This window comes from Macaca mulatta, chromosome 7, assembly GCF_049350105.2.
Source record: "Macaca mulatta isolate MMU2019108-1 chromosome 7, T2T-MMU8v2.0, whole genome shotgun sequence".
Taxonomy (NCBI): Eukaryota; Metazoa; Chordata; class Mammalia; order Primates; family Cercopithecidae; genus Macaca; species Macaca mulatta.
Window position 1 is genome coordinate 166,062,798 of NC_133412.1, and position 18,264 is coordinate 166,081,061.

General features: G+C 39.8%; 1 protein-coding gene across 5 annotated transcripts in view; it reads left to right on the plus strand.

Annotated features, from left to right (window-relative positions):
- Positions 1–18,264, plus strand: part of GOLGA5 (golgin A5) — a 47,008-nt gene that overhangs the window by 13,680 nt on the left and 15,064 nt on the right. For all 5 annotated transcript variants that reach the window (XR_013395114.1, NM_001257502.1, XM_077937824.1 and 2 more), the window contains 6 exon segments: positions 1,285–1,504; positions 2,232–2,355; positions 3,538–3,741; positions 8,268–8,438; positions 11,895–12,023; positions 17,082–17,180. Coding sequence is in view for 4 of the 5 variants with exons in the window: in NM_001257502.1 (NP_001244431.1) it covers positions 1,285–1,504; positions 2,232–2,355; positions 3,538–3,741; positions 8,268–8,438; positions 11,895–12,023; positions 17,082–17,180 (947 nt within the window). In the remaining variant the exon portion in view is untranslated.

Below are 18,264 nucleotides of genomic sequence, written 5' to 3' on the forward strand. Positions count from 1 at the left end.
ACATGGTGGCACATGCCTGTAATCCCAGCTACTCGGGAGGCTGAGGGAGGAGAATTGCTTGAACCGGGACTCGGGATCCAGGAGGCAGAGGTTGCAGTGAACCGAGATCGCGCCACTGCATTCCAGCCTGGGCTACGGAGCAAGACTCTGTCTCAACAACAAAAATAAATAAATAAATAATCACTGGTCAGGCTGACTTTAGAAATAAAGTTTCAGTTTACGCAGACTAATTTAGACATAGAAATAGAGCTGTTTGGCCAGGCACAGTGACTCACGCTTGTAATAGCACTTTGTAAGGCTGAGATTGGAAAATTGCTTAGGACAGGAGTTCAGTAACAGCATGGGCAACAGAGTGAGACCCCTGGGCTACAAAAAACAAAATTTTTTTTTGTTTTAAATTAGCTGAGTGTGGTGATGTGTACCTGTAGTCTAAGCTACTTTGGAGACTGAGTTGGGAGGATCGCTTGAGCCCAGGAGTTGGAGGTTGCAGTGAGTCATGGGCCATGATCATGCCACTGCACTCCAGCTGGGGCAACAGAGCGAGGCTCTGTCTCATGTTTTTGTTTTTTGTTTTTTGTTTCTTTAAAAAGGTCTGTCTCACTGAAAGAAAAAAAGCTTTGACACCCTATAAAGTTTGATTCAGTATTCTAAAAAATGTTTTGGTGGCTAACTGCAATTACATATGGTATATGAGGGTATGGAAATGCCAGTGTATTCTGAAATAGAGCACTACTTTGCTCTTTTTGCATTGATTTCCTAAGTCAAAAGAATAACATCTTTTTGCAACAGTAATTGAAAGAAATAGATTCTTTTCTGTGTTTAGGTTTTGTTTTGTTTGTTTTCTTCTTACTGGGGTGTACCTTTGATTTGGATTTGCATTCCTTCCCCTCTGTGTTGGTCTTTAGGTTTTGTTTTGTTCTTACTAGGGTATACCTTTGATTTGGATTTGCATTCCTTCCCCTGTCACTAGCAGAACTTTACAAAATATACTCTGCTATGTATTAATACTAGTTTCGGTTCCCAGATGCTTAATGATATACAAACAGCATTGTAGAAGAGCAGCTAGCTTCATGCCCTTTTCTAATCTGTTACCTATAATCTAGCCGTGAATATTGCCCTTGAAAAGTGGATGACCCACTGGGGCATAGAAAATTGAAGATACGTGTAAGCTCCTAATTTTGTCAATAAGGAAAGTACTAAAGGCACTCAAAGTAGAAACTGTATGTGCTCTGAGAAAAATGTGTTTGATTTTGCTAGTATAGAGAAATTTAAAATTTTTTATAGAATTAAACAGAGCAAGAGCAAGAGTTGAAAAGTGGAATGCTGACCATTCAAAGAGTGACCGAATGACTCGAGAACTCCGAGCCCAAGTAGATGACCTGACTGAAGCTGTGGCTGCAAAGGATTCCCAGCTGGCTGTACTGAAAGTGAGACTCCAGGAAGCTGACCAGCTACTGAGTACTCGCACAGAAGCATTAGAAGCCTTACAGAGTGAAAAATCACGGTAGGTGATTCTATGAATAATGAAAAAAATGAGCAAGTAATGGTAAACATTGTAGTGTATCCTCTTATCAGATTTAGCTTTCTTGGAAATTTACAAGAGGGAATATTTCTTTTGGTAGTGTTAGAAATGTGTATGTTTAAAATGGATTCATTGGCTGGGTGTGGTGGCTCAAGCCTGTAATCCCAGCACTTTGGGAGGCTGCGGCAGGTGGATCACCTGAGATTGGGAGTTCAAGACCAGCCTGACCAACATGGAGAAACCCCCTTTCTACTAAAAATACAAAAAAAAATTAGCTGGGGGTGGTGGCGCATGCCTGTAATCCCAGCTACTCAGGAGGCTGAGGCAGGAGAATCACTTGAACCCAGGAGGCGGAGGTTGCAGTGAGCCGAGATTGTGCCATTGCACTCCAGGCTGGGCAACAAGAGTGAAACTCCGCCTCAACAACAACATAAAATGTATTCGTTGTTTGAACCCTGAGATGCATTGTTAGCAAATTCTGAATTTAAAAGAATTTGTAGTGTCATTAATCTTTCATTATACGGTGTGTGCTTATATTTGGATGCCTAAAAACATAGATTATATTCCATTAGACAGGAAATATTTATCTAAAAATATTTCAGTCAAATTATCTTTTTTTGTGCTTGACTGACAAGCTGATGCTCTAAAAATTACTCTGCCTTATCACTGGTACACTGTGAGTTATTTCACATGATGCATTTTCCTTTAGAATAATACAGGATCAGAGTGAAGGTAATAGCCTGCAGAATCAAGCTCTGCAGACTCTGCAGGAGAGACTGCATGAAGCCGATGCCACTCTGAAGAGAGAGCAGGAGAGCTATAAACAGATGCAGGTTAGAATGGGAGACAACAGATTCCTATTGTTACTTGGACACGGGAAAAATGACTTTATGCTGTTTCATAGCACGTTAACTCTTTAATGCAATTCTGCAATGCATTTCAGAAAATTCTGTTTCTGTGACAAAAATCACATATTTGAAAATTTAGCTTGATCCTTGCTAAATTTAATTTTATGTGTTGAGAAACAATTAAAATAGTTAATGTGCATTAGAGATATACATCTTTTACTTATTTTTTGCAAGTCATTGTCATTATTTGATTAAATGCTAATGGTTGGGGGGGTCATATTTGTTTTTTATTAATTTAAGCTTTTTTGATTCCAGATTAATCTGGCTCCTTTATTTCAGGAGAAAATTGTATGTAATATGTAAAGAGTTTCACTCTTAGATGAATTTTTGCATCTAGTTCAGTCCCAGCCCTGTCTACACATGAGAATCACCTGTGTGATACTTTATGCTGCCTGATCTCCATATGCAGTCACATTCCATTGTATGAGGTAGGGCCTAGGTATTGGTGCTTTGGTTTTACAAGATTCACAGGTGTATCTAATGAGCGGTCAGAGTTGCAAACCACTGGTCTGGGCTAGCTTTTCAACAGGTGAAAGTAGTTTAGTCCTGAAAGTGAGTATCAGGTAGTGTGTGTTTCTTAATTTTAATGATGTATTTAACACAGTATATTCAAAGTATTAATCATTTCAACATGTAGTCAATATTAAAAGTTATTGATGAGATATTTTATGTTATTTTTTGAATACTGGTTCTTTAAAATATAGTGTAATTTACACTTATTTATTTACTTATTAAATTGGAAGCAGTTGATCAGCTAATATCAGACCAGACCTAGTATCCAAGTGACCAGTTTCACCTGAGAAATTTCTTAAAAAAAAACAGATTCCCAGGCGCATCTTGAAAATTCCAGTTTAGTAAGCTTGGGAAAGCCTTGGATGGCTGTATTTTTAACAAACTTCCTAGTTGATTTTAATGCATTGCCATGTTTGGGAGCCACAACCTTAGATTTCCTGTACTTTAGCTCCTAACAAATTAAGAATTTTTTCCCCATCCCTATTATGTTGTTTGGCTGAGCTAATAAATCCCATAAGATATCCGAATGGATGGTTGTAAAATATGTTTCAAAGCTAAATGACATCATAATTATGATATAAAAATTTGCCACAGAATGAGTTTGCTGCACGCCTTAATAAAGTGGAAATGGAACGTCAGAATTTAGCAGAAGCAATTACACTGGCAGAAAGAAAATATTCAGATGAGAAGAAGAGGGTTGATGAACTGCAGCAGCAAGTCAAGCTATATAAGTTGAACTTGGAGTCCTCTAAGCAGGAATTAATTGACTACAAGCAAAAAGCTACTAGAATACTCCAAGTAAGCATGAAATGTACACTTTTGGATGTTAAGATGTGCGAGTTAACTGAAAGACACTTTGAGACTCTGTGTAGATACTGTGTGAGGTGCTTTGTTCGTGTTCGGCTGATTGGCTAGCTTTAGGTGCCTTACTCTACTTTAGAAATTTTATTAAAAGGATGCGGTGTCTCTTGTTCCTACCACTTCTTTTTAAAAAAAATTCCTTTTGCCACTGCCTAGTTCAGGTCTTCAACCTGTCACCTTACTCACTGTGATGATATTAATGCTTGTTGTTGAGCAGCTGTTCATTCTTCCTTGTTGATCTCCTATTGAATTTTTGCAGCAACTGCTCTAGGACTCATCCAGTTCTCAGAATTGCCTCACCCAGCTTTTTTTCCCCTCCTTCAGATCTAAGGTGACCTTACCCTCTACTTTATTAAGAAAGACTGCAGTCATCTAATGTCGTTTTTGAGTTCTTTCCTTTGCCCCTCATTTCAGAGGGAAAACATGTCCTTTCATTTTTTTCTAGGATCATTTTTCTGCCTGTGCATTGATTCCATCTCCCATCTCATGTGTAAGCCCTTTCCCCGTAAATCTATGCCCTTCCTTCCTGTGTGTGCCTCTCTGCGGCTGCCGCCTTCTGGCTCAGCTTACTTAAGAGCACATGATTACTTAGTGGAAAAATGAAGACTAGATCTCGGACTCCTGCCTACAAGAAAAACAGTCTCTTTTAGCTTTGTGACCACTTTGCACTATTTCCCTGTCTTCCTTTCTTTCAACGTCATAGTTACCAGAATTGTTGTATGCATCCTGTCTTCATTTCTGTAGAACTTGTTAACTCTTATCTCCTTCTTTTCCTACTACATGTCTGAAATTTCTTCTCAAAAGTATTTGATGACCTAAATAAATACTCTCTGTCCTTTTCTTAGTTTCCATACCTTGTATTTTGGTAGAACATTTGGCTCTGTTAACCCTCCCACTTTCTTGGAACTCCTGCCTTCTATGCTGTTCACATCTCCTTGGCTCTCTTTTTATCCTCTTCAGCTGTTTCTGTCTTTCTCAGGCCCTCTTCCCAATCTCCGAAGAGTAAGAGTCCTCCTAAACTCTGCCTGAACCCTCTTTCATCGTCCTTTCTTACCTTGCATTGCCGTATGCTCACTCTGCCTCTAATAGCCGCCTGCATATGACTTCAAGCATGTTTCCAAGCCTGACCTCCTGACCTCGTTGTCCAGCTGCCTGCTTTGCAGGCATGGGGTGTTCAGCTCCCAGACCAGCTTCTCCCTCATTTCCCTCTTTTGGTCAACGTTACTGCCATGTGGCAGTAAAGCTTGAAACCTCAGGGTCATTTTTGACTTTACCTTTTTCCTTTAGTGTCAAACTCCTAATGGCTATGAATACCTTTTTCTAATGCTGCTTCTATGAAGTATCATATTCATCTCCTCCCCAAACCCTTCTTCCTAAGTACTTTTTTGTATCACCCTAATTTGTTAATTCATTGAAAAGTTACTTATTGAGCACCTAACTACTCAATAGGCACAGAGGATACAAAGCTCAAAAGATGTGTCCTCTTCCTTTAAGAAAACATTCATTTTAGTGGAAAGAAACTGAGATAATTGATGTAATAAAGTTATTGATGCAGTACGGTGGAAGTTTGAGAGAAGAATCCATTAAAACTTTCCTGGGGCTGTCAAAGATCAGTGCACTGAGGAGATGTGGTATAAAGAGAAACTTGAAAGATGAATAGGAAGACTCACGATAGGGAAGAGATTTCCGAGAGAACAACCTGTGCCAGAGCAAGGGAGCCAGAGAGAACATGGCATATTTAAGGGACTGCAACTAGTTCCATACTGCTAGAACATAATGTCTTCAGAGAAGAGAGGCAAAAGACTCATAAAGCTCAACGACAGGCAGAAGCCATGGTCAGGTTTGAGTGTGAGAACTGTGGCAGCCTGATGAAGAGGTTAGGGGCGATCTGGGCCTCTGTCATGTTCATCGTTGTATCCCCAGCACTGTGCCTGGTACTTGGTAAATTATTGAAAACATGAAAGTGATAAGGGGTGGCATGGTGACATCAGTGGCATGTAGATGGTGAAGAGGTGAGCGTAAGAAATAATGCGGACCTTATCAAAGTTTGTGGCAGTGAGGATGGCAGGCCAGGGACAGCTAATAGATATGTGGGCGATAGAGTATTTGATATGTGGAGATTTAATTGGAAGGATGGGAAAAAAGACAAATGGAATCTAGGATGACTCCAGGTTTTTGGTTTGAGTGTATGAATGACGTTTCCTTGTGTTAATAAAACGGGAAACAGGAAAGAGCAGGTTAGGGTTAAAGGAGAGTATGACAAATTATGGTAAGTATGCAAAATTGATGCAGCATTGAGGTGACAATGTTAGAAAGGTAATTAGAAGTAAGTTGGGAGAGTAGGTAAGATTAGCCAAGAGTGATGTGTAACCTAATGGGGAGAAAGGCTGAGGTCTAAAGACACAGTCTTAAACATCAGCATTTACAGACTGGGCAAAGGGAGATAGCCTGCAAAAGAAAAATACTGAGAAGATGAGCGGTCAGAGATTGGAGAGAACCAGGAGGAGACTGATGCCATCCAATGAAGCCAAGCAGGGGGAGAGTTTCAAGTGGGGCATGATCACCAACCACGGCAGGCGGCTCTGATGTGACGAATACCGAGCAGAGTTCCTGGACTTGGCAACAAGGAGGTCCCTGGGGACCTCTCAACAGAGAGTTCCGGGGTGGACTGGGAGCTGAAGACACAGAGGCAGGGTGCTTGACCGTGGACACTAGGACAGTAGCTAGATGGGGGAATGAGGTTGGGAGGTTTCTGGTTTTTTGTTAAAAAGATCTTAAAATGTTATAAATGATCGTGTTTATTATAGAAAATTTGAAGAACACAAAAAAAGTTTGAAGAAGGAAATGGAAATAACCCATAATCCTGCCACCCAGAAATGGAAAAATTATTTTTGATGGAGGAGAATGACTTTAAAATATTTTAATTTAACATGAAAGCTGCTGGTCCTTACTGTTCCTAGACTAGAATTAGGACTTTGTAAACTGGTCTTTGCATGTCAAATCTCTTCTTCAAACTCATTTTTTATCTCAGGGGTCAGAAAACGTTGAGAGGGTCAAATAGTAAATATTGTAGGCTATGTGGGCTACCTGTAGTCTCCCATCACATATTCTTTGTTTTTATTTTTTATGACCCTTTTAAAATGTAAAAAAAAAATTTAGCTTTCAGGCTGTACAAAAACAGGCCCACAGACCATCGTTTGTGAGCACCTTCTTCATAGCACCACCAGGTTAGCCTCTTAAAATACATCTCTAGTCATGTCACTCCTCTCTCTACTTTTTGGTAATTTGTTTTAGCCTGCCAAATAATATTAAAACATTTTAGCCTGAGATCTGGAACCTCTCCAAATTTGTCCTAAAATACTGTCTGAGCTGCATCTCACAATATTTTCTTACAGACTTTCTGTGCTTTTGCATTTTTATGCTTTGCTGTCTGTTTTTCTCTGCACTTTTCTACCCATATTTTAAGGCCAACATTTATGCTCTTTTAGAGTTAAAGCCTTCTCTTACCCAGAAGTGGTTTTTCCTCTCAGAACTCTGCAAGTAATCCGACCATATCCCTCTCTCTACTTCTACTTGTGTTGATTGCCTTCTGCTGGATACTTGTAACGTCTCTTTTAGGTTGTAAGGCAGAGAGTACTCTCTATAGAGACATTATCTTTATTGCATATTGCACAGAACACAGCACCATGCCAGATAAATACTTGTTGAGTAGAATGTGATGGAAAATAAAAAGCGTGAGAAGAAAATGTGAGAAAAGTCTTATTTGGCCAGGTGTGGTGGCTCACTCCTGCAATCCCAGCACTTTGGGAGGCTGAGGCAGGAGAATTCCTGGAGGCCAGGAGTTCAGGACCAGCCTGGGCAACATAGTAAGACCATGTCTCAAATAAATAAATAATTTGTTTTTAATCTCTTATTTTATTTTATTTTGAGATGGAGTCTCGCTCCGTCGCCCAGGCTGGAGTGCAGTGGTGCGATCTTGGCTCACTACAAGCTCCGCCTCCTGGGTTCACGCCATTCTCTTGCCTCAGCCTCCCAAGTAGCTGGGACTACAGGAGCCCACCACCATGCCCGGCTAATTCTTTTATGTTTTTAGTAGAGGGGATTTCACTGTATTAGCCAGGATGGTCTCGATCTCCTGACCTTGTGATCCGCCCGCCTCAGCCTCCCAAAGTGCTGGGATTACAGGCATGAGCCACCACACCCAGCTGGAAAAAAAAATCTTATTCACAACATATTCGTAACAAGTTTTCAACTTTACCATGATTGTGAGGCTAAAGTCCAAGGACATCATACAGCAAGGCTCTGTTGTGTTTTTTATCCTTAGGGATTTAAGAAAATCTGTGGACTTTCTTTGATGGAGATAATGGAATTTTTTTTAGTGAGTTATTTTCTGTATAGTAGATGATATTCAATATACAGACTAATCTCTGCTTTGCTTAAACGTATTTCTTTTTTTATAACAGTCTAAGGAAAAATTGATTAACAGCTTGAAGGAAGGCTCTGGTTTTGAAGGCCTAGATAGCAGCACTGCCAATAGCATGGAGCTGGAAGAACTTCGGCATGAGAAAGAGATGCAGAGGGAGGAAATACAGAAGCTGATGGGTCAGATACATCAGCTCAGATCCGAATTACAGGTAAGATTCATGGTGGTTCAGCTTAGCAGACACCATATACCCTCAGGTGTTAACAGTTTGAGACATGATAGATTCTGTATTCTGGGGAAGCAGCATTACTAAAGCGATAGGTTTCTTTGTTTTTTGTTTGTTTGTTTTTGAGAGGGAATCTCACTCTGTCACCCAGGCTGGAGTGCAGGGGCACAATCTCGGCTCACTGCAAGCTCCGCCTCCCAGGTTCACGCCATTCTTCTGCCTCAGCCTCCCGAGTAGCTGGGACTACAGATGCCTGCCACCACACCCGGCTAATTTTTTGTATTTTTAGTAGAGATGGGGTTTCACCGTGTTAGCTAGGATGCTCTGTCTCCCACCCTGGAGTGGTGTGATTGTATCTCACTGCAGCCTCAAACTCGTGGGCTCAAGCAGTCTTCTCGCCTCAGGCTCCCGAGTAGCTGGAACTACAGGCACACGCCATCACGCCCAGCTAATTTTTGTATTTTGTAGAGACAGGGTATCCCTATGTTGTACAAGCTGGTCCCAAACTCCTGGCCTCAAGTGATCCTCCCTCCTCAGCCTCCCAGAGTGCTGGGATTGCAGGGCTGTTGCAGCCCATGCTGGGGTAAAGCAGTAGGTCTCTTTCTTTCTTTCTCTTTCTTTCGTTCTTTCTGTCTGTCTGTCTCTCTGTCTGTCTGTCTTTCTTGTCTTGTCTTCTTTCTTTCTTGAGATGGAATCTTGCTCTGTTGCCCAGGCTGGAGTGCAGTGGCGTGATCTCAGCTCACTGCAACCTCTATTCTAACTCCCAGGTTCCAGGGATTCTCCTGCCTCAGCCTCCTGAGTAGCTGGGATTACAGGCATGTGCCACCATACCCGGCTAATTTTTGTATTCTTAGTAGAGATGGGGTATCTACATGTTGGCAACCTGGTCTTTAACTCCTGACCTCAAGTGATCCGCCCACCTCGGCCTCCCAAAGTGCTGAGATTAGAGACGTGAGCCACCGTGCCCGACCAGGTTTCTAGTCCATAAGTTGACCATAAAGTTATGGGGATAAAAAATAGATTCATTCATTCAACAAATAGTTACCAAGTGCCTGCCGTGTGCCTAGGTTTGGAGTTAGAACAGAATCTTCGTAATTATAGAGCTTACATTCTAGTGATGAAAAGCAAATCAGATTTGAGCTTGTATGTGAAGCTGAGATGTTTTCTGATATTAGTATGGGCTCAGGGATTGTCTTCTAATTACAGTTTTATCCTTACTCTTATAATTTATAGTTTATGTATAATTACTGTATTTAATCTAAAAGTAAAGTTGGGCCATTTATTTTGCTTAAACTTGGGGGTGTTTGACATCAATATTGTAGGAAGGAGTCTCTGAAGGTGAGAGAAGATAAAGTGTAGCATAACGAGCTTCCTTTTCTGAAAAGAAAGGAACTTCTTGTAAAGACTGTTCATCCATGCATTACCTCTGCACATTGTGAGACTTGTGAACTACAAAAGAAAGCATGAAAGTTGTGAGAATAGGATGCCTTCTCTAGAGCATAGACTTGAATAGCAGACAGACCTGGATAGAGTCCGTCTTTGGTACTTAACAGATGCTGCTTGCACAAGGCACTTCATCTTGCGGAGCTTTAGTTTTCTCATCTACAGAATGCAGTAAACCAAAGGTTCTCTTGACAATAAGGGATTATATATAAAGAGCCTAGCATTGTTTCTGACATGTAATAGACCCTCAGTTAAATAATAGCTGCTATTATTTCTGGGTTTATTGTTATTAAAGTAGGATTTTTTTTTAAATCTGTGAATTTGAATTCCAAAGAATTCGGTCCTACAAACTTAGAAATTGGGTAGATGCTAAACTTACTCTGTTCACCTCTTTTTGGTGAGATTATGAAAAATATGTGTTTTATTTAGTATCTCAGCATCATTAATGGCATTGACCCATTTTCTTACCCTTCTCAAAATTTATGCAGTGTATAATAACTATTAGGTCTAACAAAATGGGAGAATTGTAAATAATTACAATAGCTGCTGCTTACTGAGCACATATGTTCCAGATACTGCACAGAACTCTTAACATATATCCTTACATTTATTCCTTACCATAACCTTTTGAGGGAGATAATGATATTCTCATTTTATAGTTGAAGAAATTTAGGCGTGGAGAAGGAAAGTAACTTGCTGCAAGACTAGTCAAGTGGCAGGGCCATGATTAGAACCTAGTCTAACTCCAGGACGTGTTTTTGGCCACTGTGCATAGTGCCTGCCTCTCAAGAGTTTGCCCGATGTAGTCAAATTGATGACAAAGATTAATCTGCCTTCTGCTAACCCTGAAAACTCAAAGGTAGGGAAAAATCGTTGTCGTTATTGCTTTTTCCTCTAAATCTGCAAAGTTGTGTGAATTCAGAGGATTGCACTGTGATTATCTGGGCGTCTTGTTAGTTCTTTCAAACAGCATGTGAAGTTCCAAGGTTTATGGTGATGAATATGAAAAAGAATGTACCAAAAGATAAAAAAGCAAAAATAAGATGCTGATTTTCATCTCCTGTTGTGCCATATGAATGGACTCATGCTTAACCCATTTGGGGAAAATATAGAAACCTAGAGCCATGTTTTTGCTACTAGGAGATTTGACAGGAAATCCAGAAGGTGAGTTCAAAGAAATGAGAGTAAGAAACACGGGAACATGTGAAAACCAGTAATAGTAATAAAGAAATAAAGCTAGAAGAAGAAAATTATATGCCAACTTCTGGTGATATGCGAGACAAGTTATATTCTTATCATATGTTGATCACTGGGGCACAGATGCACGCCAAAACTAATTACAACCTGCAATTTCAGTGGACTAATGCAGTGAAGTCCTTTGTGGTATTATGTTTCTGATTTTTTTTTGAAACCGTTAGCTTTTGAGTAAAGGTATAAGCCTCCCAGTGAGCCTCTGCTGATACTCATGAAACCACATGGCTTATGTGCTGCAGCAGCTGCAGCGCCCCATGCATTCTGCTAGCCGTTAGCCATAGTAGACAATGAAGGTGTCAGGTTATATGCTGCCTATAGGCTGAAACCATGTCTCACTCACCTTTATTCCTCAGTGCCTCCTGAGCCTAGCACATAGTAATTGCATGGTAGTCACGTTGTGTGGCTCACACCTGTAATCCCAGTGCTGTGGGAGGATTGTTTGAGGCCAGGAGTTTGCAACCAGCCCGCACAATAAAGAGATACCCCATCTCTAAAAAAAAAAAAAAAAAAAAATTAAGCCAGGCCTGGTGGCATGTGCCTATAGTCCCGCTACTCAGGAGGCTGATGTGGGAGGATCTCTTTGAGCCCAGGAGTTTGAGGCTGCCATGAACTATGATTGTGCCACTGCACTCCAGCCTGGGTGACCATGAGACTCCGATTCTTAAAAAAAAAAAAAACAATTGCTCAATAAATGTTGAACTGAATGTTATTTATTGCTTTTACATGTAAGCTTTTTCTCTTTAGGATATGGAGGCACAGCAAGTTAATGAAGCAGAATCAGCAAGAGAACAGTTACAGGATCTGCACGACCAAATAGCTGGGCAGAAAGCATCTAAACAAGAACTAGAGACAGAACTGGAGCGACTGAAGCAGGTCAGGATTTGAGATTGATGACTACTGAGACTCTGTCCTCTAGCAGTCATATGAGGAGACCTCCCAGGAAAGCAGCTTACTGAAATTTTTAGAGTATGGGCTTAGGGTTACCCCACAAGTTCTTCCTGCCTTCCCATCCCATCTGAAGGGGTGGCCTGCCCCTCCACACCTGTGGGTATATCTCGTCAGGTGGGACAAGAGACTGAGAAAAGAAATAAGACACAGAGACAAAGTATAGAGAAAGAACAGTGGGCCCAGGAGACCAGTGCTCAGCATGCAGAGGACCTGCACTGGCACCAGTCTCTGAGTTCCCTCAGTATTTATTGATTACCATTTTCACTATTGCAGCAAGAGGAATGCAGTAGGAGAGCAGGGTGATAGTGGGGAGGAGGTCAGCAAGAAAACATGTGAAAAAAGGAATCTGTGTCACAAATAAGTTCAAGGGAGGGTACTATGCCTGGATGTGCATGTAGGCCAGATTGATGCTTCTCTCACCCAAACATCAGTGGAGTAATGACTAACAGAGCAGCATTGCTGCCAACATGTCTCACCTCCTGCCACAGGGCGGTTTTTCTCCTATCTCAGAATAGAACAGATGTACAATTGGGTTTTATACCGAGACATTCAGTTCCCAGGGGCAGGCAGGAGAAAGAGGCCTTCCCCTTTATCTCAACTGCAAGAGGCTTTCCTCTTTTACCAATCATCCTCAGCACAGACCTTTCACGGGTGTCGGTCTGGGGAACGCTCAGGTCTTTCCCATCCCACAAGGCCATATCTCAGGCTATCACATGGGGAGAAACCTTGGGCAATACCCACCTTTCCAGGGCAGAGGTCCCTGTGGCTTTCCGCAGTGCATCGTGCCCCTGATTTATCAAGAATGGAGAATGGCGATGACTTTTACCAAGCATACTGCCTATAAACATTTTGTTAACAAGGCACATCCTGCACAGCCCTAGATCCCTTAAACCTTGATTCCATACAACACATGTTTTTGTGAGCTCAAGGTTGGGGCAGAGTTACAGATTAGCTGCATCTCAGGGCAAAGCAATTGTTCAGGGTACAGGTCAAAATGGAGTTTCTTATGTCTTCCTTTTCTACATAGACACAGTAACAGTCTGATCTCTCTTTCTTTTCCCTACACCATCCTCCTTGATTTTTGTTTCTTAACAGATGAGAAATGGAGGCACAGAATGGTGATGGCACTTGCCTGGTACAACTAATTAAAGATGGAATAGAACCAAGGTTTCCTGTTTCTGAGCCCAGAATGCTTTCTGTTACCCTGTCTGTATTTTGTTATATCTCCTAGTATAGAAAACTTCAAAACATACTATATTCATCAGTTGGTTTTCATAGTTTATTGCATTTGTGCTTTCTAGGAACAATAGTAAATATTATTTAATAAAAATACAGATACAATGTTAGTACCATATTAACTGTTCTTTCTGCTTGAGAAAAAAGTCTTATACAGACTCTTCTAACAAATCATGTTTAAAATTATATTTCACTGTTCAGGTAGCAGTTGTATGCTCCCAAGCCAAATTATTTTACTTTAATGTACTCATATAATAGTTTCAATATTAACACAGTTTAACATAGCCACATTTTCAGAATAAAGTTCTATATCTAATGTTAATAGCATCACTAATTTAGTAAGTGACAACATTGTTATAGGCATTTAGTACATATTATCTTATTTCCTACTCACAAGTAAATCACTACTCTTCTCTTTATTTTACAGACAAGAAAACTATTCTTATAATTCTCAGTGCTTTACTGTTAATGTTTCCATCTTTCTGTATTTAAATTCTTTAAAGACATTTTTCATTAGGATTTATTACTTCTGAAACTGGTTCTCTTCTCAGAGAAATGTTTTTTATTATGAAAGTTGTACTTCAGATTTGTTTCCTGAGTACTCAGTGAAAAACTCACCAAGTAACAACCTGCAGGGTATGTCATAGGTAGTTTTAGATAATTTAGTTATAACATCAGCTGTCCTTTCAGAAATTGCATTTTAATTTATTCAAGGGACTATTATATATTAAAAGGCAACAATTTAATGTTCTTGATGCTTAATGAGATAATTTTCATTTTATTGTGGTAGATGGTTTTTACTGTACCTCTTCCCAGTGCCTTTTTAAAATGAGGGAGTTAAGTGGAAGAAAATGGAGCTTAATGTAGCTATAGGCTATTTATTTAGTAATCAGATGTTCCAGATGGAAAGTGTTTAATCTTGCAATTGAAGAGTCCTTTAGTGCTTCTTATTAATTTAAGTAATATCAACCTTAAGTTTCATACTTGCCTAGAACTTAAAAGAAAGCAGACAAACCTTGTAAAGTGTGATTCTCCTACCCTAGTTACCTTTCTCATAATCTCTTTTCTCACCTCTCTTGATTTTTTTCCATTTGTGAGATGAACAACTTGAGCTAAATGTTTAATGGAGTCTCTGGCAGTGTGCTGCCATATCACCTTTACTTGTTCAGACAGCTCCCGAACTGCTGCTTTACTCTTCACTGTCTTCACGGTTAAGCGGTTAAGCATAAAGCTTTTGAAAGTACTTAGTAACTCCAGTTACTCCTTCTTCTCTGTTCTACATTGTATTTCAGTGATTTGGACACATTTTTGGATTGGCATGCACTTTACTGTTAGATTCTGAGCTGACTCTGAGTGATCCATTCTACAAACAAACAGTGCATTAGTGCAGTTGTTAATAAGTTTAGAGGTATTAGCCTTTTTGGGGATGATCCTTCTGTCTGTAATATGAATTGCAAATCATTTTTCCCAGCTTGTCATTTGTGTTTTAGTTTGCATAGGGTTTTTATTTTGTGTTGTTGTCATGCATAAGTTGATTTTGTTTTTTTTTTTTTGAGACAGAGTGTCGCTCTGTCACCCAGGCCGGAGTGCACTGGCGCGATCTCAGCTCACTGCAACCTGCGCCTCCTGAGTTCAAGCAATTCTCCTGCCTCAGCCTCCTGAGTAGCAGGGATTACAGACGTTCACCACTATGCCTGGCTAATTTTTGTATTTTTAGTAGAGACGGGGTTTCACCATGTTGGCCAAGGGCTGGTCTTGAACTCCTGACCTCAAGTGATCCACCTGCCTCAGCCTCCCAAAGTGCTGGGATTACAGGTGTGAGCCACCACACCTGGCCAGAAGTTGATTTTTGTGTAGTCAACTTTATCATTCTTTTCTACCAAGGCTTCTGGATTTTCAGTCACAGTGTTCCTCTTTCTGAAATTATGAAGAAATTTGCCCCTGTAGTTTTCTTCTAGTACTTTTTTGGTTTCATTTTTGCATATAAATCTTTGATTTATTAGGAATTTACTCTGATGTGTGAGGTTAGCTACAGATCCAACCTAATTTTCTTCCATATGGCTGTTTTCCTAGTATCATTTTTTAAAATATTTATTGATTTGAGATGTCACCTTTATCATGTCCTAAAATTCTCAAGGTATCTAGATCTGCTTCTGGACTTTTATTCTCTCCCATTAGTCAGTTTGTCTGTTTATGCATCAGTACCACATTGCTTTTAATTTTTGAGATTTTATATGTTTTAATGTCTTTATGACCTGTTCTCCTTTTCAGAGATTCTGGCTTTTCTTTTTCCTTTTTTTTTTTTTTTAAAGCCAGGATCTCACTCTGTCACCCAGGCTGGAGTGCAGTGGTGCAGTCACAGCTCACTGCAGCCTCAACCTCCTCAGGCTCAGGTAATCCTCCCACTTCAACCTCCTGAGTAGCTGGGATTACAGGCACGCACCACCAAGCCCAGCTAATTTTTTTATACTCTGTAGAGATGAGGTCTCACTATGTTGCTCAGGCTGGTCTTGAACTCCTGGGCTCAAGCAATTCACCCACTTCAGCTTCCCCAAGTGCTAGAATTACAGGTGTGAGCTCCCATGCCCAACCTGGCTTTTCCTTCTTACAGTTTTCCATGTGAATTCTGGAATAACTTTACGTAGTTAAAAAAATAATAATAATAACAGCTTTTGTTTTTGTAGAGATGATGTCAAACTTATGAATTAATTAGAGGAGAATTGACATCTTTATGATGTTGTGTTCCTAAGAATATGGTACGACTTTTTATATGTTCCGGTATTTTTTGTACCCTTTAAAAATGTTTTAAAGTATTCTTTATATGTGTTTTACACATCTGTTGTTAAATTTATTTTTGTTACTATTATTTATTGGGGACTTTTTCTCATATCTTCTAACTGCTTTATATAAAACTATTGATTTTTACATATTATTTTATATTCTGCCACCTTACTGAATTATTGTTTTTCTTTGTATCACATACTTTCCCTATTTTTTTTTTTTTTTTTTTTTTGAGACGGAGTCTCGCTCTGTCGCCCAGGCTGGAGTGCAGTGGCCGGATCTCAGCTCACTGCAAGCTCCGCCTCCCGGGTTCATGCCATTCTCCTGCCTCAGCCTCCCGAGTAGCTGGGACTACAGGCGCCCACAACCGCGCCCGGCTAATTTTTTGTATTTTTAGTAGAGACGGGGTTTCACCGTGGTCTCGATCTCCTGACCTTGTGATCCGCCCGCCTCGGCCTCCCAAAGTGCTGGGATTACAGGCGTGAGCCACCGCGCCCGGCCACTTTCCCTATTTTTAAAATGTTCCTGGTTTGTGTTTTTAATCAATTTTATGAACAGTATGTTGATCTTTATCATACATTTTATGAATATTTTTCCAGTTTGTGACTGTCATATTAATACTATATACCTGAGATTCTTGAAGAGATTATCCATTCTTCCTCATTACTACAAGATAAACATTTTTTTTGTTTTCTGATTATTTACACTGTTAATAATTATTTATTACAAGCCTTTGTTTACAATACATACTGAAGTGCTAACTTTTCATCAGACCCATCCAAGTCTGTTATTCACTCAGTTACATACTCATTGTATAATACACTCAGTTACACACTCAGTTATATACTGAGTTATATGCTCAGCACATACCGATTGTCTACCATGTGCCAGGCACTGATTTAGGTACTGAGGATGGAATAGGGTACACTTATTTCGCTTCTGTTTTGTTTGTGCCTCACTTTGTAGGAGTTCCACTATATAGAAGAAGATCTTTATCGAACCAAGAACACATTACAAAGCAAAATTAAAGATCGAGAAGAAGAAATTCAAAAACTCAGGAATCAGGTATGAATCACTATTCACAACTTGTGAAAAGTTGCCACTGGAAAAACTATATTTTTTACAAAAAGACACAGTAAAACCTTTCCCCATGTTTTCACCTGAGTTCTGTTGTAACAGTGGTGGCGTAAGTTCTTTTCAACCTGGTATAAAAATTTCATCTAATGCCATTTGAGTCTACATTTGCTCTGTTCTATGATTTGCTTCTTATGGAAGTATGTTGTAGCCAGAGTCACCAAGTAGATGAGAATTACCCCGGAATTTCAGACCTTTGGACTTCAGTGTGGTTACACTGATTGCCAGTTTCATAATTGTGATTTCATTTTCCTAAGAAAAATGTAATGATAAATCATTTATTTATTTCTGTTAATGGTCAATCAGTGTTCCATAAAGTCACCAAGATCTTTTTTTAACCCTGAAAATGTAAAACATACAGAAAATAATGACACTCATGTGCCTACCACCCAGACTTACCAAAGCCTTTATCATTAGTTGATAGACTCATGCATTCATGTTCCCTGTAATTGTAGTTGTCCTTTCCTTCTTTAGGTTTAGATGATTGATTTAATGGACTTAATAATAATTTGAATAATTTACATAAAGATTTATTCTTTATTTTTTAGTTAATGGCTTAGTTTGAACTATGAAAAGTCAAATAATTTTGGTGTTTTAAGTTTCCAGACTTGATAGTAGTCCATAATTTGAAATGTTTTGAAATATTTTGTCTTAATTTTTCTTTTTCTTTTTTTTTTTTTGAGATGGAGTCTGACTGTGTCGCCCAGGCTGGAGCACAGTGGCGCGATCTCGGCTCACTGCAAGCTCCGCCTCCCGGGTTCACACCATTCTCCTGTCTCAGCCTCCCGAGTAGCTGGGACTACAGGCGCTGCCACCACGCCCGGCTAATTTTTTGTATTTTTAGTAGAGACAGGGTTTCACCGTGTTAGCCAGGACTTATTTTTTATAAGAGTTGAGAACAGCTCACTGATTTGAGCATTCCCTTCTTCCCTTGCCTATTTTGTGAAATACTTATAAATGGTAACATGATGTGCTAGCAGAAAGTCAAAGAAAAGAAGGAGCAAAAACTACCAAC